The following is a 25,290-nucleotide window of genomic DNA, read 5'->3' as shown; positions in this document are numbered from 1 at the left end:
TTTGAAGAGGTAAGTCCTTAAGACATATAAATAAAAATTGATAAGGTTGAGGCTCTGCAAGGAACACAACATATTGCGTGAGCAGAATAGCCTGCTATCGCATCTGCTTGAATATACAACAAACGGTAGGTATACATTTGCGAAACCACAAACAGGTTAAGAAATAAACCGGATTAGTAAATATAACTTACAACAATGGCTGTTGGTCCAGGTCTTACAATCATGCATTTGGAAGAATCGCCGCTGTCTTCCTCCTCAGCACCGCTTCCTTCAAGTTCCTTATTGAAGAGACAAATTAAAACAGACTCTTTTAGAGGAACGAGAGGTGAGCACATGAAACTCAAAGATAAAAGATTTCCATGAATAGACTGTTTGTTGATCGATAATGTGCATCCTCAGGCCATCAAGCGTGTTCATGTACATCAAACGATTGCATGAGGGTAGATTCAAATGTAAATGTAAATGTAAATGGAGAGTCTGAAGGGGGCAGCAGACAGTGGATACCTCCTCTAGGACAGCTTGAGCTGCTTCCCATTTCCCAATCTGAGACATGAAAGGCCAAACAAATATTCGGACAAGGGACTGAAGGGGCTACAAGGCTTTAAGGGGCAGATTTCCGTTTCCTGGCGCATCCCTGCAAATCAGCGGGGATGCGCCAGGAAACTTGCGACACGCATCTCAATCCTTGCGCCACCACGGATGCGCTGCATTTACAATGCGGCGCATCATGGCACAGGGAAATGAAGATGCTTGTCGCATCTGCTGCCGTAAAGTTGGCGCAGTGCTGGAGTTGTGTAGCAGGCGCGACGCAACTCCAGCACTGTGCCAGCCCTGCCTATGTCTAACATGGTGCGTCAAGCCTTATGCTTGTTTCAAGCAGGCGCAGGGTTTTGACGCAGGGGGTCGGAAAAGTGACTGAGTGAAATCTTGTAGATTTCACTCAGACAGTTTTTCAAGGCGTTCCTGCGCCAGACTGTCCCCCCTGCGCCGGAATGCCCACATGAAACCTGACGCAGGTTTCATGTGGTGCAGGGCATTACAACGTGACGCATCTCCCTAGATGCGTCAGGTTGTAAATACCCCGCAGCATGGCGCTGGCTTTATGACGCCGCTGCGTCATAGAAGTGACGCAACGGCGGCGCAAAAGTGGAGTACGGGGCTTGTAAATCTGCCCCTAAATGTGCTTGGTGGGGGGTTGCCTGCATTACATAACACAGTGCTTGCTATTCTAGCCAAAGTTGTTATCTTTTTCACTTAGAGGCTAGTAGTACATCAGGCGTGTGCTGTGCCTTAAAGCAGACAGAAATACAGAAATGTAAGTGTTAGCGAAGGGCAGAGGTGTATCCGAGAAACCACTTGGAAAATAACCCACACAATCTTATTACACCCTACTAACCCCATCCGCCGGTTACAGATACATGTGTTCATCAAGCCTTCTCTCCAAAGGCTGCACTTATATAATAGCTCATTGACTGTAGCTTTGGCCATTCCCTCAGTGCACTTTTTACATTATTAAGACTTTCCGAGAAGCAGTCTCCGCACGTACCCACAATTGGGTTTAGCATAATTCATGACCATATCATCCTCCATACCACCCTCATATTGGCATTTAAGCCTTGGGGCACTATTGCCCCCTGGAGTGTGTCCCTAATTGTGCTTCCACATTCTAATCTCCATTTTTCTACTAATAATTAATGGGTTTTTTTCAGGGAACCATTGGCAAATATTGGGCAACATGTTTTTATAATATTCCTGCTAAATTAATGCATGTTTATTTTATGGTAAGTAACTTTAACAGCTGCTTTCTTCAAAGTGCAACTAACAATCGGCATTGATTGGAATTGAGAGATTTAAGTTTTGTTTACCTTTAATAAATTAATCGTTGATAAAACAATAGAAAATGGTGACAACATAATTAGCAAAGGTTTTAGATTTCACCCCAAAAAATATATCTAGCTCAAATGGATAAAAAGAATCCTGCCTGAGAATGTTCCGAATAATGACATTTTTTCTGCACAATTTAGATAACTTTGGTGCATACTTTTGCCCTCTAACCCTGGCAGCCTTGAGATGGCAGAGCTCTGCAGAGTAGCTTGGTGGTTGTCATTATGATAATAATATGATTATGAAATCCATAGTTCACACGGAACAGTGAAATATTTTGCATATTTCAATTTATAATACAACAAACTAGTAAGTGTTATTTGCACTCTGGGAGGCAGTAAAACATGTCTCTCGTGTTAATTTTGCTGAACTGCAATGTTGAACACAGGTTTTTAGTAAGGAGGGAGGGGAAGGGAGAGGGGGGGAAGGAAGGGAGGGAGGGAGTGAGGGCAGCAAGAAAGAGGGAGGAGGGCGGCACTCATGGGAGAGGGTGATTGCGAGAAGAAAGAGTGATATAACGCAATGCAATGCATGAAATGAGTGAGGGACGAGTAAGGTGTAGATCGAAGACTGGAATCATGTTCACTGGTCTCCACATTACCACGTTTAGGTTCGTGCGGGCGGAGAGCCCGATGGGCAATCCAACCATATTTACCTCATTTAGTAATTAAACCTACCCAGCCGGTGGCTTCAAACATCTTCAGATCCAGGGGGTCCCCCTGCAGTCGGCCATCGAGGAAGATCAGAGAGTGACAGCTCGCCATGGACCCGAAGAGGGGCCCCCAAGGCAAGGAGTTCTCAGCAGTGAACTTGAACATCTTCTGAAAACTGAAATATTGACAAAAATAAGTAGTACACCCGCCTGAGAATCAACATACATGATGCTGCTCGAATTGTGATTATTGTCACGTGTTATGTGCAGTTGTAAGGCGCACTTTTGCTTGCAAGCTGCCTATGGTAGGTTGGTGAACTGAAAATCCAGGTCTTCAGCTTTTTGTAGAATTCAAGAAGAGAGGAGGAGGCTCTGATGTGGGGTGGGAGGATGTGCCACACTTGTGGAGTAATGTAAGGAAACACATCGCACAGCCTCCTGATCTGGTGCTGTCCGTGCATGAGACGTGTGCGGATAAGAGTCCTGCAAAGCGGGGGTGTCTATGTGGGTGGTGGAAGGAGACCTGACTGTTCAGGTAGAAGGGGCCCTACATTGGGTAGGGCCTTGAAATTGTATGTGCAAAGTTTTAAATTAGCACACTTGAGTACCGACAGCCAGTGGGGCTCTCTGAGGAGTGGTGTGATGTGAATTCTTTATGGCAGGTTGAGGATGTAAATGTAAATGTAAATTGATACTTGTATAGCGCACTACTCACCCGCAAGGGTCTCAAGGCGTTTGTATTGTACGAATACCGCTGTGGAACCCATTCTGGCTTTCCCTGTGAGGCGTCCACTCCTGGGCACCCCCAAGGTGGAGGCCAGGCATCCTTAGCGTTGTGGGGGCCGTTGTGGAGATTAAGCAAGCTATTGCCCAGAGTTGCAGAATGGGACTCCATGATTAGAATGGCACCGAGGCAAGAATTATCAGGTCCGTGGAATTTTTTGAGCCCAAGACCCGCCGAAGCAGGGAATTGAACCCTGGTCCCAGGCCAGACCTCTGCATCAGGGTCTGCCGCTCTAATCATTGAGCCACACTTCTCCAGGATGAGTCTAGCTGCCAAGTTCTGAATAGTTTGTAGTCTTCTAGTGAGTTGCTTGGAGATCCCCGCATAGAGGTTGTCGCCGTAGTCCAATTTGCTGGTGACTTGTGCATGAGTGACAGTTTTTCTAGTTTTGCTTGGGAGACGTTTGAGGCTCTTTCTCAGCTTCTTCAGGGCGTGGCAGCAAACAGCGTTGACTTGTGCGGTCATGTCCAGTTTGCTGTTGGTGATTATTCTGAAATTCCTGGTGTGGGTGCTGGGTGTGGGTGTAGGTCTGAGTTTGGCCGGCCACCAGTTGAAGTCCCATGGTGAGATGTTCTTGCCAAAGATCACTACTTCTGTATTGTCGGGCTTGTCTTTCATCCTCTTAGCAACTTCGGTCATGCAGGTGGTGAACTTGTTTCCTGTGTTGGGTGTCTTATCTGAGAGGGAAAGTATGAGTTGCAGGTCATTGGAGAGAGGAGTTGATGTTGTGTGCATGGATGCAATTGGCCAGAGGGATCATTTATGTGTTGAAGAAGGTGGAGCCGAGGTACTCCACAGATGAGTTTGTAGGCTTCCCAGTAGTAAGGTTCCAAGTTGACCGCTTGTGTTCTATCAGTTAACAAGGAGCAGATCCAGCAGAGAGCATCTACTTAGAGGCCAATGTCGTGCGGGCACCTGATGAGGTTGGGATATGAGACCTTATCAAATGTTACAGAGAGGTTCATGAGAATGAGGGCTGCCGTGTCTCCTCTGTCAAGGATCAAGCAGATGTTGTCTTTGGTGGCAATGAGTGCTGTTTCTGTGCTGTGGTTGGGCCTAAATCCGGAATGTGTGGCATCAAGGAGCTGGTGGTTGTTGAAGTGGTTGGTGAGATATCTGTTGATTAATTTCTGTAAGACGTTTGCCAAGTATGGTAGCAGGGGAATGGGTCTGTAATTGGAAAGCATGGCTGGGTCAGTGCATGGTTTCTTGAGCAGAAGTATGATGGTGGCGTAATTACAGGTGTCCTTCAATGTGGCAGAGTTGATGAAGGCGTTGCGCATGGGTGTTCATGCTTTGCTGATCAGTAGGAGTCCTTTGGTGAAGGCGTGGTGGGGCACAGGCCAGATGAAGCTCCTAGTGGATGTTTTCATGTTAGCAGCAATTTCAGCGGGGGTGATGGCAGGCCACAAGTTCAAGATTCATTCTTCAGATATGATCAGAAGTTAAGTTGCGATGGTGACGGGCTTCAGTTGAGGATCGATGATGCTGTATATGAAGGTGATTTTGTTACAGAAAAATTCTGAGAGCTTGTTTCAAAGTCTTGTGAGGTGGGTGAAGCTACTGGAGGCGCCAGGACGCATAGTGAAATCTTTGATGATGGCTAAGATTTGACTATTGCTGTTAGTGCCAGCATCGATGTGATCTGCAAGAGCTGTGCACTTCGTGTTCCGTATTTGCTGGTGGTAGCGTCTTAGGGCAGATTTGAAGATGTCTTTATCTGTGGTGTCTTGACTTGGTCTCCCTTCACACTCCAGTTGCTTGCAGTGGTGTTTAAACAAGGGTTACATACAGAGAGAGCTTGGCTGTGATGCGTATTCCAAACGGAAGGTGTTCCATGTAGCTACTTGTGGTGTCCGTGGAGATGGTGCAGCTGATGGCATCTTTGAATGAGATGGCGAGCTTGTGCTGATGGTCTTACCTGGCAATCTTCTAGCGGGGGAAATATCTCCCTATCTCCACAGGGTATTTGGTGAGTGAGCAGTTGATCTTGTAGCGGCGGGGATATCTCCCTGTCTCCATGGCATATTTAGTGAGTGAGTGGTTAATCTTCTTGAGGCAGAAATATCTCCCTATCTCCATGGTGTTTCTGGTGAGTGAGCGGTTGATCTTGTAGCGGCGGGGATATCTCCCTATCTCCATGGCGTTTCTGGTGAGTGAGCAGTTAATCTTTTAGTGGTGGGAAAATCTCCCTGGCTCCATGATGTGTTTGGTGAGTGAGTAGTTGATCTTCTAGCACTGGCGATGTGTCCCTATCTCCCAGGGGTGTTTGGTGAGTGAGCGGTTGATCTTCTAGCGGCGGGGATATAGCCATGGTGTGCTTGGTGAGTGAGTGGTTGATCTTCTAGCGGCGGGGATATCTCCATAGTGTGCTTGGTGAGTGAGCGGTTGATCTTATAGCAGTGTCGATATCTCCCTATCTCCATGGCGTGCTTGGTGAGTGAGCAGTTGATTTTCTAGCACCGGCGATATGTCCCTATCTCCCTGGGGTGTTTGGTGAGTGAGCGGTTGATCTTCTAGCGGCGGGGATATCTCCATGGTGTGCTTGGTGAGTGAGTGGTTGATCTTCTAGCGGTGGGGATATCTCCATGGTGTGGTTCGTGAGTGAGCGGTTGATCTTCTAGCAGTGGCGATATCTCCTTATCTCCATGGCGTGCTTGGTGAGTGAGCGGTTGATCTTCTAGCAGTGGCGATATCTCCTTATCTCCATGGCGTGCTTGGTGAGTGAGCGGTTGATCTTCTAGCACCGGCGATATGTCCCTATCTCCCTGGGGTGTTTGGTGAGTGAGCTGTTGATCTTCTAGCGGCGGGGATTTCTCCATGGTGTGCTTGGTGAGTGAGCGGTTGATCTTCTAGCAGTGGCGATATGTCCCTATCTCCCTGGGGTGTTTGGTGAGTGAGCTGTTGATCTTCTAGCGGCGGGGATATCTCCATGGTGTGCTTGGTGAGTGAGCGGTTGATCTTCTAGCAGTGGCGATATCTCCCTATCTCCATGGTGTGTTGGGTGAGTGAGTGGTTGATCTTCTAGCGACGGGTATGTCTCCTTATCCTCAAGGTGTGTTTGGTGAGTGAGCGGTTGATTTTCTAGTGGCGGCTATATTTCCCTATCACAAAGGCCTGTTTGGTAAGTGGGAATATCTCCTTATCTCCATGACCTGTTTGGTGAGTGAACAGTTGTTGAGGAGCATGCACAAGAGTGTGGCGTGGTGTGTGGGTGGTGTATGCTCTGTGTGAGCAGGTGGCTGTTTGTCTAACTGTCAGTATGCGGGGTGCTAGATTTCTGTTTGCGCAGGAGTGGTGGGTCTGGGGTGTAGAAGAGTACATGAGAACTTGCAGGAGGGGCATTCGAAGCCCCTTTGCTTGTTTGTACAGGAGTGTAAAATGTAGATATGTTTGATCTACAGACCTTATAAGGATGCCCTTTTGATCTGTTGATGCCATTTACAATTTACTAGTGAGTACTGAGTGAATAATGAAATAATCCAACAAGACAAATCACAGAAAGAGAATCAATCTAAGCCCTTCTCACCAATGATTCAGGAGCAAGGATTCCCTCTTTAGGTTATCGGTCTATCTATCTATCCATCTATCTATCTATCTATCTATCTATCTATCCATCCATCCATCCATCCATCCATCCATCCATCCATCCATCCATCCATCTATCTATCTATCTATCTATCTATCTATCTATCTATCTATCTATCTATCTATCTATCTATCTATCTATCTATCTATCTATCTATCTATCTATCTATCTATCTATCTATCTATCTATCTATCTATCTATCTATCTATCTATCTATCTATCTATCTATCTATCTATCTATCTATCTATCTTAAAAACACACAAATATCCAGGAGGACATGCTTTACAACCTTCCGACTGCTATGTAATGAATAGTTGTATCCGTTGGTAAAGTTATAACATAGGTGCCACCTCTGCCCTGAGTCCTACCACATAGGCCATGGGAAGATGTCTCCATTGCGCCCCTGCAGAATCCTGCCTCCATCTCTTTCGAAGCCTCCAGACTCTATTTATTTATCCAAATATACAACAATTCATCTTAAAGTCATCAAGCTGGCGTAAAGGGAACCATTACAACAAAGAAACCCACCTGCTTCCCCCCGATGGGATGATGCCCAGAAGGTCCAAGCCATCTTCGGTTAAAGTGCCAGTCTAAATGGAAGAAAATCTCCTTTACTTTTGCAGCCTTTTATGAATTACTATTCTTAAAGATTGTTCCTACCAGCTGAGCCTTCTGAACACATTTTGAAAGGACCATCAACACAGAACATATTGTAGAGTAAAATGTTGCTACCGGAAATAAGTCAGTATAGGGGCAGGAGTGGCTCATAAAGATGGGTGTACAAAATTCACACCATTTGCCTCCGTGCAAATACGCAACACGTCAGGAAAATTACAAGATATGCAAGGCTGGCGTTTTAGCGCTATATTTTAGTGTGAAATGTGGCCGTGCATCAATTTTTGATGCCAGGATGTATTTCAGACAAAAAAATGAAACGAAAAGCCCGATTGCTGTGAACAACAGCCGCTCGCGTTCTAGTCTCATTCTTCGAAGATGCTCTGCTAGCGAGGTGAACGCTTTCAATGTGGGGCAACTGGCGTTTTTGATTAACCGCCTTATTTAGAGTTTAGTGGGTGGGATAGCCGACAAAGTGTCGTAGAGATCCTGTTCACCGCATCACAAGAGTCGTGGACTATAATGCACTTGTAATACAGCAAACGGGGCATCAGCCACATCTGTGGCATGGTATATTGTCTGCCAAACTCTAAATAAGGCCTTAAGCTTTGACGTCCCTTTGCCAAATGTGTGTCCTTTCTGCAAAACGTTCTCAAGTTATCTTTATCTTTGAAGAAGCATGGCACGTGAGGCCAGAGCGCCTAGACACTGACTGCTTTAAGAGGAGCCCCTTGGCCAAAGGCAAAAAAAATGAATTGTGCTGCTATTGAGAAACCTTTAGAAAATTTGGATATGTTAAGGTTCAATTTTACACCAACGTCACATCAGCAAATACTTGAATAAAGTGGATTGACAATCACAAAAACAAGTTACAATAACGTCTAAGGCCCATGTGGGGAGAGAGAAGATGTTAGTGAACATCAGGAGCCATCTCATCACCTCCAAGAAAGGGCACAGGTCTATCTGGTATCGATTGAGCCTTCAGGAGCCTAACCCACCGTGGATCGCGACATCCCTTTGAAAATGTGCAACGACGGCAAGAAGGTGCGTCTAATGCAACCAGAGGCAACAAGTGTTAATTGGATGAGAACAATCATGCAACTGAAAGATGACGTGAAGTTTTGTGGGCGGCCTCTCTCAGATGTCGTGTTCATCATATACATGTTACGGCTCATTCACAGAAGAGAGCTTCATCAGGTTAACTCCAAGGAATGCTGTGGTCAGAGATTTAAATCTTCAACTGTCGTTGATTGGAACACTTGCACCTCTAATTCAAACAATGATCTGATAAGGTCCCAGGGAATGAAATGGTTGTACTATTGGTAATTAGTTCATTAAGGGTTACAAAACAAGCTCACAGACAGACTGCAAAATCATGTGGTCTACCCCTACCTGAAGCTAATGGCTTATGATCATGACAATCTGGCACTGGAAGTGCTCAACTGGTTCCAAGCGCAGTCCAGTTTCAGATACAAAACCCTCTGTGTGACCCACAGATCATTCAGGAACAAAAGCGCTCATTGCCTCCAGAACCAGCCCTACCAGTACCTCGCAGCCAGGACCCCACGATCAGTCAATCGGCATCTCATTCACCTACACAACCTCAACTGACTGAAACATGGAAACAGATCTCCTGAAATCCAGGGCCAGAACTTGCTAAAATGATATCATTACACTTTTCCACTCCACATCTAAGAAACTGACTAGTGGTTTCCTATAGTGGCCAATGCAGTCCAAAGTATAATCTCACCTTTACACACTACCCCTGGCTTCCCTTCTACAGGAACCAGGGTTTTGTTTTTACTTCTTTTCTGACTATATACAAGCCTCCCACACCTAAAGGAAACACTAACCTGGAACCAGTTGAAGAGACCCTGACTCAATGCCTCATCTCGACATGCTGTTGGATGTTTTCAAACTTCCTGAAACTAAACCCTTCCCAGAGCAAGAAGCTTTTCACACTCAATGCCCTTATCTCATGGGTAAATCCAAGCCACCCCTACATGTCCACCCAGATCGTATGCGGGTTGGGCGTTCACATGGACACCAAAATCCAGGTCACCAACATATCCAGTGTATAATTCCTCCACCACCGTTTTATACGCGTGTCAGGAAACAGAACAGGATGATTCCCACTGTGAGATCCTTCTATTGGCTGCCAATTAAACCCAGAGTGGGTCTGAAGCTCTCACAATTGTACATAAGACCTTATTCCAACAACACCCTTCCTTTCTAACCTTGACGTCTGCAGCTCATCTAACCAATAAAGCCCTTCACTCCATCATCCAGTTCCTTCCTATGGTTATACGCGCCAGAGAGATAACTTATCGAGACGGATCCTTTTCTGTTGCAACACCCAAATTGTGGAACGAACTCGCTCCCTCTGACATCCGCTTGGAATCCGGCCAAATGAAATGCAGGAAGGCCATTTTAAAATGCTGCTTTCTAACTAATATCTTCTCCACCATTCAGAACTGGTATTTTATCTTCATTACCACCAAGAAACTTTGTAGGTGTGTGCTCTATAAATAAATATAGCACAACATGATGTATATAACATAACCTCAGCAAGAAAGCACAACCTAACCATCTCAGGTTCAGAAAATCTCGGAAAATAGAATTACTTCAATGGTTTCACTCGTGTAATCTGTAATGCTTTGCAGAGGCCAAAAGTTTGTGACGTGGTGCTTTACGAAAACTCCGACTAAACTGAAACAGTATAGCTTTGGAGAATACTCTATGGAGAATTTCTATATAGCTAAAAAAAAGTGAAAAATGCCTCATGTAGAACTAATATAATTTTACAATTACATTTGTAAAAGGTATATGGATTACTAGGACTAGACAAGGATTAGAACAAGCGTTAGTGTGGCCTTTGGACTTAAGGTAATATGGAGCGTGAGAAATGGAGTTGTAAAAGGGTAAAATGAGTGTCTATCTTCAAAGTGATTGGGAGGCAAGATTAATATTCCTTTTTTGCTCATATGCTCTCTGGTATTAAAAGCTTATTACATGCTTTTGCATTGTTCATAGGGTCATGTTTCCACACCAGGCTGTTAACGCCCTGAACAGTGGGAGATCATTCTTAACTCAAAGGCTGTCGAAGGGTGGGCGGCAGGAGTCCAGAACTGAGCCAGTGAATCAATGTCTGCAGCGTAAAGCCCCCTCACCCCCCACCATACCCGTTTAGAAGACCCTGGTTTACCTTATCGAAGCCCAGGCTGGTAACGCCTTGAGCAGTGGGAGATCATTCTTAACTCAAAGACTGTCGAAGGGCGGGCGGCAGGAGTCCAGAACTGAGCCAGTGAATCAATGTCTGCAGAATGAAGCCCCCCCACCATACCCCCCTTAGAAGACCCTGGTCATACCTTATCGAAGCCCAGGCTGTTAACGGCTTGAGCGTTAACTCAAAGGCTGTCGAAGAGCGGGCGGCAGGAGTCTAGACCTGAGCCAGTGAATTGATATCTGCAGCATGCACAACCCCCCCCCCCCCTTAGAAGACCCTGGTCGTACCTTATCGAAGCCCAGGCTGTTAACGGCTTGAGCAGAGGGAGATCTTTCTTAACTCAAAGGCTGTTGAAGAGCGGGCGGCAGGAGTCCAGAACTGAGCCAGTGAATCAATGTCTGCAGAATGAAGCCCCCCCACCATACCCCCCTTAGAAGACCCTGGTCATACCTTATCGAAGCCCAGGCTGTTAACGCCTTGAGCAGAGGGAGATCTTTCTTAACTCAAAGGCTGTCGAAGAGGGGGCGGCAGGAGTCTAGACCTGAGCCAGTGAATTGATATCTGCAGCATGCAGAACCCCCCCCCCCCTTAGAAGACCCTGGTCGTACCTTATCGAAGCAGATGAGGTTCAGCTGTCCACACATGTTGATCCGATGGGGGCTGATACTGAAGATATGCTTTTGTTTTAGTCGTCTCTGGGCGTAGAGGATCCCCACAGTCAAGGCTGCAGGGATAATGGGACAGATCGCTGAAGTGAGAAGAACCAGAGACTCTACAATGATCCTCCATGCGGAAACCTAAAAAAGAGTCCACCGATTAGATTATGCAAACCATAATACAGCATCATTAGAACCATAATACACCATTATTAGAACCATAATACACCATTATTAGAACCATAATACACCATCATTAGAACCATAATACACCATCATTAGAACCACAATACACCATCATTAGAACCATAATACACCATCATTAGAACCATAATACACCATCATTAGAACCATAATACACCATCATTAGAACCACAATACACCATCATTAGAACCACAATACAACATCATTAGAACCACAATACACCATCATTAGAACCATAATACACCATCATTAGAACCACAATACACCATCATTAGAACCATAATACACCATTATTAGAACCACAATACACCATCATTAGAACCACAATACACCATCATTAGAACCACAATACAACATCATTAGAACCACAATACACCATCATTAGAACCATAATACACCATCATTAGAACCACAATACACCATCATTAGAACCATAATACACCATTATTAGAACCATAATACACCATCATTAGAACCACAATACACCATCATTAGAACCACAATACACCATCATTAGAACCATAATACACCATCATTAGAACCACAATACACCATCATTAGAACCATAATACACCATCATTAGAACCATAATACACCATCATTAGAACCATAATACACCATCATTAGAACCACAATACACCATCATTAGAACCATAATACACCATCATTAGAACCATAATACACCATCATTAGAACCATAATACACCATCATTAGAACCATAATACACCATCATTAGAACCATACTACACCATCATTAGAACCATAATACACCATCATTAGAACCACAATACACCATCATTAGAACCATAATACACCATCATTAGAACCATAATACACCATCATTAGAACCATAATACACCATCATTAGAACCATAATACACCATCATTAGAACCACAATACACCATCATTAGAACCATAATACACCATCATTAGAACCATAATACACCATCATTAGAACCACAATACACCATCATTAGAACCATAATACACCATCATTAGAACCATAATACACCATCATTAGAACCACAATACACCATCATTAGAACCATAATACACCATTATTAGAACCATAATACACCATCATTAGAACCACAATACACCATCATTAGAACAGCCCTTTCATCTCACATCCTGCATCATTAATTGTCATCACCAGGCGACCTTCAGAGATGACTTTATTCATTTTGTTTCCATTTTCTGGCTCTTGTTGTAAACTTACTCCATCATGACGTGTTTGTGAGAGCGTGTGCAGTGAGCTTCACGAAAGCTTCCACAAAGGTTGCGCAGTTCATTCAACATGGGCCGCGCCCAGACATGCCTCTCGGCTACCATTGTTTATACAGCTAACATGATTTATGGTATGGAAGAGTGAGCCTAATTAGTCTGCATTAGAGGAATATTTAACAACAATGAGGTTTCATGAGAGAAGGCTCATGAAAGGAACTGGTTTGACAGCAATAAGAACTGATCACAGCGTTTCCACAGCGCCCTTGAAAGGCTTTCGCCCACAGTTCCCCAGGGGCACCAAGGAGTGAACATTTCTGTGCGCTCCATAAGTTGAACGAAATCCAACTTTGTAAAGTTCACCAGGAACGGGCAGAATGCATTCTTAAGGGATATTTCACCCTCTAAGCACTGTGCAAATGCTGTTCAATTATGTAATACCATTAAAAAAAGACAAACAAATAAACAAGGAAAATACACTCACCGACAGCAACAGATCGTAGATAGCATGGGGAGACATGTAAGTGGAATAGTAAAGGGTTTGGGGTGACTCTTGTGGGCCACCAGATGGGATGGCCATGGGGGGTGCCAGGGGCCCACTGCACTGAGATCTGCCGGAGAACTTTGGCTTGACCAGGTTCAGTACTGTACCTTGAGGAATGACTTAAACGAGTTCAGTACTGTACCTTGAGGAATGACTTGCAGGAGTTCAGTACTGTACCTTGAGAAATGATTTGAAGGACTTCAGTACTGTATCTTGCGGTACGACTTGAAGGAGTTCAGTACTGTACCTTGCAGGAGTTCAGTATTGTACCGTGAGGTATGACTTGAAGGAGTTCAGTATTGTACCGTGAGGTATGACTTGATGGAGTTCAGTATTGTACCTTGCGGTACCACTTGAAGGTATTCAGTGCTGTACCTTGTGGTACGACTTGAAGGAGTTCAGTACTGTACCTTGCTGTGTGACTTGAAGGAGTTCAGTACTGTTCCCTTATGTGTGACTTGCAGGAGTTCCGTATTGTACCTTGCGGTACCACTTGAAGGTATTCAGTGCTGTACCTTGTGGTACGACTTGAAGGAGTTCAGTACTGTACCTTGCTGTGTGACTTGAAGGAGTTCAGTACTGTTCCGTTATGTGTGACTTGCAGGAGTTCAGTACTGTACCTTGCGGTACAACTTGAAGGTGTTCAGTACTGTACCTTGCTGTGTGACTTGCAGGAGTTCAGTATTGTACCTTGTGGTACAACGTGAAGGAGTTCAGTACTGTACCTTGCTGTGTGACTTGCAGGAGTTCAGTGTTGTACCTGGCGGTACGACTTGAAGGAGTTCGGTATTGTGCCTTGAGGTATGACTTGAAGGAGTTCACTACTGTACCTTGCGGTGTAACTTGAAGGAGTTCAGTACTGTACCTTGAGGTATGACTTGAAGGAGTTCAGTACAGTACTTGACGGTGTAACTTGAAGCAGTTCAGTACTGCACCTTGAGGTATGACTTGGAGGAGTTCAGTACTGTACCTTGAGGAATGACTTAAACGAGTTCAGTACTGTACCTTGAGGAATGACTTGAAGGAGTTCAGTACAGTACTTGACGGTGTAACTTGAAGGAGTTCAGTACTGCACCTTGAGGTATGACTTGGAGGAGTTCAGTACTGTACCTGGCAGTACGACTTGAAGGAGTTCAGTACTGTACCTTGAGGTGTGACTTGAAGGAGTTCAGTACTGTACCTTGACGGTGTAACTTGAAGGAGTTCAGTACTGTACCTTGAGGTATGACTTGAAGGAGTTCAGTACTGTACCTGTCGGTATGACTTAAAGGAGTGCAGTACTGTACCTTGAGGTACGACTTGAAGGAGTTCAGTATTGTACCTTGAGGTGTGAATGGAAGGAGTTCAGTACTGTACCTTGCAGTATGGCTTGAAGGAGTTCAGTACTGTACCTTGAGGTGTGACTTGAAGGAGTTCAGTACTGTACCTTGAGGTGTGACTTGAAGGAGTTCAGTACTGTACCTTGACGGTGTAACTTGAAGGAGTTCAGTACTGTACCTTGAGGTATGACTTGAAGGAGTTCAGTACTGTACCTGTCGGTATGACTTAAAGGAGTGCAGTACTGTACCTTGAGGTACGACTTGAAGGAGTTCAGTATTGTACCTTGAGGTGTGAATGGAAGGAGTTCAGTACTGTACCTTGCAGTATGGCTTGAAGGAGTTCAGTACTGTATCTTGAGGTATGACTTGAAGGAGTTCAGTGTGGTGAAGGGTATTAAAGGCAGGGGCCCGCGCAGGCGCACTGCAGTACCGCTTTTACCTTCACCAAAGATCGAAAGGGAGGAATCGATGGTTCTGACCATGGAGGGGTCAGTGCTGGGCCAGGGTGGATATTCCAGACTGATGCAAACCCAGCAACATGTTGTATGACGTACATTTCATCATTCGATGGGCAACACACCTACCAGTTTTGGGAAGGAATCGGGCAGCGGCTGGCAGTTTTCGAGGGTGTCGGTGACAACTGGAGTTTTTAGAAGGGGACAGACCTGGACCCTCTGAGTGTGTGAGGGAATGCCACGTACACCAGATGAGTGAATACATCTCACCTGAAGGACAGGGCGGCACTGACGCTCCTCAGCAGGGACTGCGCTCTTGGGTTCACCAGGGAGGATTTGGGCTTTGGGCTGGAAATGACGCATCTCCGGGCATCGATCCATTGAGCGATCACCCCTCCTTGGATTACACTATCTTGACACAGCAGAGAGCTTGTTTTAATGGGGTACAGTTAAAATGAGTTTTATTGTCCTCTTCCGTCCACCATACTAGCATCTCACCGGAGGCGCCATCAGGATGAGACAGCTCTCCTTAATCCAGTGCACTCTGTGAGCCCCCATCCAATGCCATGCAGTCGTTGCACGTTCATTCACGATGGTCCTCGTCACGCATGACGTTGAGAAGTGTGCCTCCCTTCTCATCATCGGCATGGTCTCCAGTCACAAGAAGCACACCGCAGAGCATCCATTGTGGTATGTCCGAATGGCAGACAGCTTCTTAAGCGTTGGCTCAAGGCGGTCTCAAGGGGATCTCATATCTCTTCTGCTTTGTCTAGGTGATGAAAAGTGGGGCCGTCTTTTGTGTGGGGCTCAGTGATCGCCAATGGGGGTCCGCTTTTGGGGAGGGCTGGTCATGAAATGAGTACCACAGCTTTCATGGACAATCTTAGATTGAAGCTGAACTCGGAGAAGATGGAGGTCCTCATCCTCGGAACCACCCCCTCCGCCTGGGACGACTCCTGATGGCTGACCACGATGGGAACAGCACCAACACCCACCGACCACGCACGCAACCTGGGAATCATCCTCGACTCCTCCCTCTCCATGTCAAAGCAGGTCAACACCGTCTCCTCCTCCTGCTTCAACACCCTCCGCATGCTCCGCAGGATCTACAAGTGGATCCCCACCGAAATAAGAAGAACGGTGACCCAGGCTCTCGCCAGCAGCAAGTTAGACTACGGCAACGCACTCTACGCAGGTATCCCAGCCAAATACCTGCGACGACTTCAACGCATTCAAACCGCCTCTACCCGACTGATCCTCAACGTCCCTTGCCGCAGCCACATCACCCCCCACCTGAGAGACCTACACTGGCTCTCCGTCGAAAAGAGGATCACCTTCAAACTACTCACCCACGCACTCAAGGCACTCCACAACACCGGACCAGCCTACCTCAACAGCCGACTCAGCTTCTACACCCCCACCCGCCAGCCTCGCACTCGCCGCTGTCCCCCGCATCCAACGAACGACGTCCAGCGGCAGATCCTTCTCCTTCCTCGCCGCCAAGACCTGGAACACCCTCCCCACCCACCTACAGGACTTGCTCACCTTCAGAAGACTCCTCAAGACCTGGCTCTTCGAGCAGTAGCAGCACCCCCTCCCCACAGCAGCTTGAGATCCTCACGTTAAGTAGCGCGTTTTATAAGTGTAATGATTGATTGATTAATTGATATATTTATCCTGTGGGATTTATATAAATGGTCTGAGCATACACCAACGCAGGAGGGGGCATCACACCTGCTTGGAAACTGCATGCACTTTTTTTCCCCTTAAAACAAGGAAGTAAAAGAAGACTTACTCCTCTAGGCACGAAAATGATTATCGTGTACACGATGCCAATGAGTGCCAGAAATGCAAGGAACATGAAGAACCGTCCCACGTCCCGATGAAGCTTGAAGTTCACCGGCTTGGGATACAGGATGGACCTCACCATGTCCCCTTTGGTGGTGTTGAACCCTAAAGTGAACAAAGAACAGAGATGACAGTCACATGAAGAATGCACGAAAAGTGGGCAATCTGAGACTAGTTTTAAATCTTAGGAAGCCACTGACCGCAATGAATAATGTTCCTTTCATGCAGCACTAGGATAGCTCACTGGGAGTGAAAGTCCTGCCATGCTGCCTCTTAGCTTGATGGCTTTGTCAAGACCCTAGGGCAGCCTCTTGCCATCCTACATTAATGTTTGTTATAAAGTGTTAAAAAGTACCCTCCACCAAAGAGTAATACAACTTTGCGCATTCTATAAAAATGCAAAACAATACAGACAGAAACAATTTGAATTTAGCAAAGAATTTATATGAAACTAATGTGAATAAATACAATTTCATATAAAATAAGATTAAAGTAGAAGAAAAGAGCACCAATGACAAAGGTGGTGCTTCAGATCTCCGTGGGTGGCCCACCAGCCGGCCTAGTCACCCAGATGCCCTGGCTCCTATGGCAGAGGACCACCTGCCATATTATAGGACCCCCCTCTATCTGGCAGGGATCTCAATTCCTGCGGCCTACCCGCTGTTGCGGCGGTTGCACAGAAGCCGGAGAAGTTTTCTGAGTGTCTGCCATTTTGATCGGTTTGCTTTGCAAGATTTTTCGCTTTTGAGGAACAATTTCCCATTGTGGCTGTTGGACCTGAAATACACCAACCGAATCTACAGTCCAAATTTGCCTGATGCGCTATAAATTTGCTCCTAAAGTTTGCAGCCATTTGCAGTGTTTCCTCTTCCGGACAGCCAGACTTTTCCTGACAGTCCGGAACAGGAATACTATGTGCTGGTAAATTATTTGCCTGCAGTGCCTCCGTAAATAGGGTAGGCCTTCTGACATAAACTGACCAATAGCCCTGAAGCGGATGGACTACCAGTCACAGATTTCTGATGGTGGGGCTAGCAGGACCTCCCCCTTGGGAAACCAGGCACTTTGTCCAACCCAAGGGAACCATAAGTTTGGTGAGGTTCCCACTCCACTAGTTTCTACATGAGGTCCAAACTAACAGTCGGCCATTTGCCTGATAAGCAACCAGAAAACAAATTATTGCTTGGAGACAAATGACGGAAAAACATGGTGGGAAAAATGTCGCGTTGGCCTCATGCAGAAAGAGGACGATGAAGAGCGTTCCGCACGGTTGGTATAGAGCAGGGAACTGAACACTGGGGCTCTGGCCTCAAGAAGCAGCGCTGTCAACTAACAATCAAGTAAGTTAGAAAAAGATGATGAAAGAAACATAAAAACTTCAAAATCCCTTGGAAGGCAGAAGAGCATTACTGAGGGACACGGGTGCAACCAATGATCTCGAGTCCTACTTCCAGGGAATGCCACTTTCCGATGCCTCGCCGCAGAGGGCAGACGATTGGTCGTGTCACGATGGCCTGATCTAGAGTTTCGAGGACAAACTGTCTGTCAAAAAGCGCTGCAAATGCCGTCCGCTGTATAACAAGTTCTATAGGCTATAAAAGTTGGAGGAACGGCTATCCACCAAGTTTGTGAGGGAGGACCCTCTCCATCATACTTCAGAAGTTCCATCCACTCTGGGGGTGGAAATTCCTCTGCATTTTGGCTTCTCTGCCATGGTTGTGTCTGCTTTGGGAAGTACCACCTTGGAGGTGAAATATCTCAGCTGAGGTCCTGACAGTGACAGGTGTGGGAGTTTCAAACACTGCTTGAGGGCAGTCAGCATCCACAGATCAATTCTCCCAAATATGCTACATTTGTTCCCGGTCACGTTGGGGCCATTGTGTTTAGGATTAGATGAAGGTTCAACACACTCTCCGTCGTCGTTTCACACACTGATCTCTGCCAGATATCATGACAGCCTTGTCATCCTAGGTGGTGACTGTACCAGCCAGAGCCATCATAAAGCCCCCGACGGAGCGGCAGGATGCAATGCTATGCGGCAGGTGTCTGCTACCAAGGCTAGCCCAAAGAGAGTACTTTGGCTAATCGGGAAATGTACAGAAAGTCTACGTTTTTAGGCAAAATTACCAGCACTACCCTTCTCTACATCAGGCCTTTGGTCAGTCCTATAATTACCAGAGGCCATTGTGCACTCATCGCACACGGTTCTCAACAGAGAGTTCTTTAATCCACTGAACTATCGCAATGACTTTATGCTCTGCACTTTGACCGAGGTGAGGATGTAGCTGGAGGCGTCATCGTTTTCAAGTCTCAGTTTCTTTGAAGAGAGACAGGACCGGTCCCTTCTTCAGGTCCTGCCTCGCTTCATCCTTAAGGAGATTTCTAGAGCAAGAGTTGTCACCATCCACCTCCCGGAGCACAGTGATCCTCACCAGCTGCTTCCATCTAGGTCAGGTCGGTCTCCATTGCAGATCCGAGTCAGCAAGGATCCAGGGAGTGAACCACGCACCGCAGATCTCTACATCAAAGACCCCGGTCAAGAATCAATGTGGTTGTCCATTGTCCCCTTGTGATATCTCTCTTCATTTGCATGGACACCCCTAGTATTATGCTGGGGTTTGGAAGACAAATCTTCACAAGTACCCCACAAAACAAATCGAGAATTGTCAAGTGGCACGCAAATAGCCTTCGGCCAAAATCTCCAAACAAGAATCTTCAAATGCTTAGCTCTCTACATCACCAGTCTCTATTGTGTACCATGTCGGTATTGTTTAGTGCCCGTACTCGATGTAGTGGACTTATGTTGCCCTATTCCTGTCGTCTACACTTTATGAGAATCTGCCACAGCCATCCGTAGGGTCTGGGCCACAATCTTCAAAGAAGAAGGCACAGTCTCAAAGGTTGGTCCTCTTTGGGATTTCTGATGCCCAGCCATACTCATCTAGAGTACCTGGGCTACAATGTTTTTTGAAGTTTGCAATATTTCTTTAGTTGGTCTTTTAACTTTTCATGACTTATCTAGCAGTGATTTCTTTACAATGTTTTATGAAGGGGCCACAATCACTTCATTTGGTCTCTTCCTGCAATGGCTGTGTCTGACTCTTCTTCAGTAATTAGATGGGTTTCACTGTTTTAAGCAAGCAGCCCCCCTTTCCCATGTCCTCCTTAGCGGCAGTGACTGGCCAGGACACATCCTCTTTGGTTAGTCCCTCTCACGGACCTCAGACAACAGGCATGCTGTGATTGGCTGCCAATTTCCTTGAAGTAAGCACTTGTGAGCTAGTTTTTGAAGTTCTGAGTTGTTTAGTGGTAAAGCTACAATGTTCTGTCACCGGAGAAACATCTCCTTGGTTGGCTCCCTTCACCCCTGACGTATAGTGATGCACATATCCAGCCATTAAGCCACACTTTTCCATGAGAGGCACTCACCTTTTAACCCCTTGGGTGGTTTGGGTCAGGCCTATTTTTCTGGAGGGCAGTGAAGAAAGCTCCTGTCCTGTTGATGTGAACTTCTTGGGTAAGATACTGGTCATACACTCACCTGTTCTCAGGACCACAGCCTTCGCTGGACCCTGGCCTGTGGATTCCGCTCGGATGACCTCCGTCCCGCAGAAGAGGACGTGCCTCTTGTAATCTTCTCCACTGAACTTCATCCATGGCATGGACTTGTCCATGTGCGGTAACTGGGTCTTTGTCACAGGGATGCATTCACCTTAAGAAGGTTGATAAAATCAATTTAGGGTCAATGAAGTGCACAATAATTTCTTGTCTTTATTTATTTGTAGTACTTGTTAAAGCGCTTTCATGTCCAAACCAGTCAAGTGAGTGCTACAGGAGTAATGAAACTTCACACCAGGCAGCATATTGCAACTCAAGATATTAATAATGACAACACAACAGACAGTTTTACACAGCATATTGACATCAAGTAATTCTCCTCCAAGGGAGGTGAAGGAAAATTGTAGCAATCTAAAGCATACAGATAAGATGGGGTAGGGTCAGCGGTGGTGATGGTGTCTGTGAGCGACGCACTGAGAAGGATAACCCGCATTTGTCTCCTTCAATTGGGTGTAAAGGTATTTTTCACATTGTGTTTTAGGCTCTGGGGAAGCAACAACTCTTATTTGAGTATGGATGGCGTCCAGCAGTCTAGCAGCAATGCGGAATAAAGACTGCTGGTGGATGATTGTTACATTGAAAGGTGGGATTTTGAGGTGAAGGCTTGGAAGGGTTCGACGAGATGTGTTGTCGCATTGAAGGTTAGATCGCTGAGGGAGGTATAGGGTGAGTGGCGGTGTGCAGCCCTAAAAGTGCGACCTGCAGTTGTATATACTCAATGCTAACCAAGGGCTAACCAGTCAAGCGTTATGGTCCAGCCGGGCTGCAGAGTGGAGGCCCGCACGGTGGGGGACGTGTCTTTGGAAGGCCTTTAACTAGAGCGTGAGCAGACTCATTCCAAGGTCTCAAGAGATTGTCAACATCTTACTTACTCAAGTTAACGGAGGACTTTAGCTGAGATGATGACGCATTGATTACATCTTAGATGAAACTGGACCTGATAACAATTTCAGTGAACATCTGGCATCTTTCAAGACTTCCTTGAAATGAAGATCCTGCTTTTAAGGGTTACTTTGAACCTGGTGGGAGGTCCATCAACCTGCTGTACAAGGAGTTACCTCTCTCTGTGCACTCAGGGATCTTTTTCTTGTATCTTTCTCATGACTCCCATGTAGTCCATGGAGGACATTAACAAAACATTAGTGTCAGGGCGCCAGCTGAAAACAGGTCGGTCCTTTTCATGCTCTGAAGCTCTCGGCTCGCTGACGGATACTGTTCTTCAGGGGCAGAGCCAGTCATGGGTCGGCTAGCTGAAGCAAAGTGGTTCCCGCTTCTGTAAGTGGAGGAGAACTCTGGGATTCGCAAAGGGACATCTGACAATTCTTGACAAGCGCCTCGCTCCTGCCAATCCCTAAAAGATTCTCTTGGTGATTTGTCCAGAGAGAAATGGAGCACAATCCTAGAGACAATGTTTAATTTCTTATGTTGATCACTCCTTTGTTGTCATTTTGTCATGATGCTGTCTTGTAGGGTGAAAATAAAAGAAACTCTGTCTTGTGGGGATTAGTTTCTAGTTTAAGAAATCTAAGAGGAAATATCAGCGCGGCTGATCCTATCTAATCTACAGGATCAAAATAGAGACCAAAATGAGATTAAAAAGAAGATCCGGGAAGGAGCCTTGGGGGGTCCACGAAGGCAAGATTCTAGGCGTATACAGGTGTATATACGGATTGCGCAATATCTATCTATATTTTCAATTATTTATAAACAGCACTTTCAGTACACGTTGTGCCATTTCCGGACTGTCATAGGATATGGTGCCGCAGATTTGTGAAAGGCCCACAGCCTGGCTTCCGCAATGTTTAGGCTGCACCCTCCTGCTCTGTGCTCTGTCCTCAAGCTGGAACAAAACCTCCCAGGTGCTGGTTTTAGAAGTGTGCTCAAGCTCAGCGGTGAAACATCTCTCTACGAACTTAGCAAGAGATGCTGGTAGTGTGAGGGGTCTGTAGCTTCATAGAAGCTGTAGGTCTGTGTTATGAGGTTGCCGATAATTCAACTGCGTCAAACTCAATCCTGAAACTGGCCCGCAAGGTCCCCAGCAGGCTTGGATCCGCATTACCCAATGCGACGTGTCTAATGTTGGAGATCAGACCTTGCTGTGAAAAGGCTCGTTCTGAACCACTGTGAGGGCACAGGGCAGAATTCTGTTATGTGTTTTTTAACCAGCATGAGCCATTACAGTGGAAAAAACACCCGTCCTGATACTTTCCAAACCCTTTTCAGAAGGACGAGTGTGACCTGATCAGCGACGCCAGATCCTCTCTGTGAGAGATGCAATGAACCCCCACGCAGATCCGCCTCATGAGGACTTGTCATTGGGGAGAAGCCTGAGTGTTTTAGCAGTGGCGGCCCCTCCGCTAAGGCGGAGGAGCATCGCCCCACTGCTCGTTGAGCAGAGAAAAATTCAAATAAAACAATAATAAGAAGACGTTATTATCATTTTCTTTCCTTTTACGACTCCAGGCGGGGCAGGGCGGGGCTAGCTGACGCAGAGGGAGCAGGAGTGGTTTGCAGGGCCGGCCAAACCCTCATGCCCACTTGCAATGTTCTCCATGGGCTGGAGAACATGCCCAGCATCCTCTGGCACTGCCTGAGCGGCCAAACAGGGTGCTCAAACCAATCACGACACTGCTTCTGCAGCGTTGTGATTGGCTGGCAGAGTCGGAAGCGTGGATGCTTCCACTGCAGGCTGCAGCCGGGAAGAAGAAAAGAAGAAGAGGGGAGATGTGCTGCAAGTGCGGCAGCAAAGCAGGTATGTTTATTCTTTGTTCCTGACCCGCTACCCACCCCACCACCCCGTTTGGAGGCAACCGCCGCTGTGTTTTTAGGAGAGTAAGGTGTTATGCCTGAACATTTCTGTTTCACTTAGGGAGACCTAATAAAAACACAAAAACATTGGAAAACCTTAGGGGAATCCTTTACACCCCCTGGAATACCTGAGATAGACCATCACTCAGACAGCTGTAATTTCCAATATTTATGTTGCATTGTACCATGGCTGCAAAGATGTCTTTTTTCAATTTCTTTACTTGTTATATTTTTTTATGTGGTAGTACATTTTGCTGCAATCTGCTGTAGAACTCTTAGTGATGAATTCTTATTAATGAATGTTTATGAGGACACTGACAGAGGAGTCTAAACACAGAGCTTCAAGAGGTCCAGAGGGCATCATTACATTGGCTTATATATTAGAGCGTTGAGACACCCATGGAGTTTTTGAATAGATGCATGAATGTCAGGGCACTTATTCCCTAGCAGTTTCTGTCTTTCTTGCGTTCTTCTTTACCTGCCTCCACGCTGTCTGTTAGCCTTTGGTCTGATCCGTGCTGGCTCTTGGACCATATGTCTGGTTGATGTATTCGATATTAAAGAGCATTTCTCAGTTCTCAGTTTCTGCATCCTGTATGATGGGTACATAAAGGTACACTTTCCTACCTGACACCAGTGACTGGCTCCAACGCTAGATTGGCATGAAAGGTTTTCCAAAAACATCGGACAGTCTGACAACGCAGTTGTAAAGGACTTTTAGTTTTCAATGGTTAGGACGAGTAAGGACTACCAGGAGTAACTTCCACATCCATACTTTAAACTGGTTAGACCATCTTTATGGCACCGTCTTAACTATTGACTAGACACTGATGGGCAGAAGGAGAGCCAGGAAACAGAGAGCGGTCCCAGATTGTTGACAGGCTTGAATGGGTGGGTTTCATGGGCAAAGGGCTGAGGAGTAGAAGGACAGGGAATCTGTGATGGTTGTCAGGACCATGATTATTATATTTTAATTTCATCTTTGTAAGAATAATCAGTTACATCACATACAGTTTTGCATGGGTTTGTGGGTTTCACCCACTTACAATCGGAAGCCCAGACCAAGGCTCTCAAAGAGGTTAGTCAGTAGCTTGAGGTGAAGAATTGAAAGAAAGGGGCCACGTGAAACCTTAGAACGCCGTAGGTGAAACCCAAGCATGGCGGAAGAGAAGAGGCTTCACTTACTGTGTTGGTTTCTAGTGGAAGGACAGCGTTCGATATGCACCGAGATCAGAACGGTGATGGACATGTTGACAATTAATAGACTCAAAAAGAGCATTTAGTTTACTGTAGTAAAACTCTTCAGAAGACCTTGCAAGAATTGGGTAGTAAAGTTTCTCTGGCAACAGAATTCAGCAGGGTCTCTTTCGAATGGCACAGTGACAGTTGGTGCTCTGTAAAGGGGCCTTATTTAGGCTCTAACCAGTAGCTGGGTCATTTTCACTTAGTATTTGCCTTCTTATGTCAGGTTATGTTAATTTGGTTCGTAAGGCTTGTGTAATGAGGCTTCTTGGCACCATGGCAATTGACATAACCAACTAAAACAGATATAACACCTTGAAATTTAATTTAGTTTCCACAAAAGGAAGCCAGCCCAAGGCAGATGGAAGAAGAAGCTATTTAGTGAAGTATTTTGAGTAGCTTGAACACTTCTCAGTCTCTGTTCAAAATGAATGGGTAATGAAAGCTTGTTCCATCCCCTCACAGCCGCAACTGAAGTGGCTTCTTTGCCAAAGGTTTTATGTCCTAGTTCTTGCCACCTGATACAGTAACTGCTGTGCAGGAAGCAGTCTTCCACTGGGTTAGTTCCCGTGACCTAGGAGACCCACGTTGTCTATATATTGCCTTGTGGAGTTTGGT

At 45.9% G+C, this 25,290-nt stretch overlaps 1 protein-coding gene across 1 annotated transcript in view; it reads right to left on the bottom strand.

Annotated features, from left to right (window-relative positions):
* Positions 1 to 25,290, bottom strand: part of LOC146788633 (putative cation-transporting ATPase 13A4) — a 235,098-nt gene that overhangs the window by 137,113 nt on the left and 72,695 nt on the right. The window contains exons 10-15 of the mRNA XM_085635818.1: positions 20,546 to 20,716; positions 16,952 to 17,109; positions 11,360 to 11,548; positions 7,439 to 7,500; positions 2,562 to 2,712; positions 192 to 278 (exon numbers count right to left, since the gene is read on the bottom strand). Of these exons, the coding sequence (XP_085491944.1) occupies positions 192 to 278; positions 2,562 to 2,712; positions 7,439 to 7,500; positions 11,360 to 11,548; positions 16,952 to 17,109; positions 20,546 to 20,716 (818 nt within the window). The remainder of the gene's footprint in view (positions 1 to 191; positions 279 to 2,561; positions 2,713 to 7,438; positions 7,501 to 11,359; positions 11,549 to 16,951; positions 17,110 to 20,545; positions 20,717 to 25,290) is intronic.

The sequence above is a fragment of the Triturus cristatus genome, chromosome 11 (genome assembly GCF_964204655.1).
Source record: "Triturus cristatus chromosome 11, aTriCri1.1, whole genome shotgun sequence".
Lineage (NCBI taxonomy): Eukaryota > Metazoa > Chordata > Amphibia > Caudata > Salamandridae > Triturus > Triturus cristatus.
The sequence above is the reverse complement of the archived record's forward strand: the minus strand, read 5'-3'. Positions and strand labels throughout refer to the sequence as shown.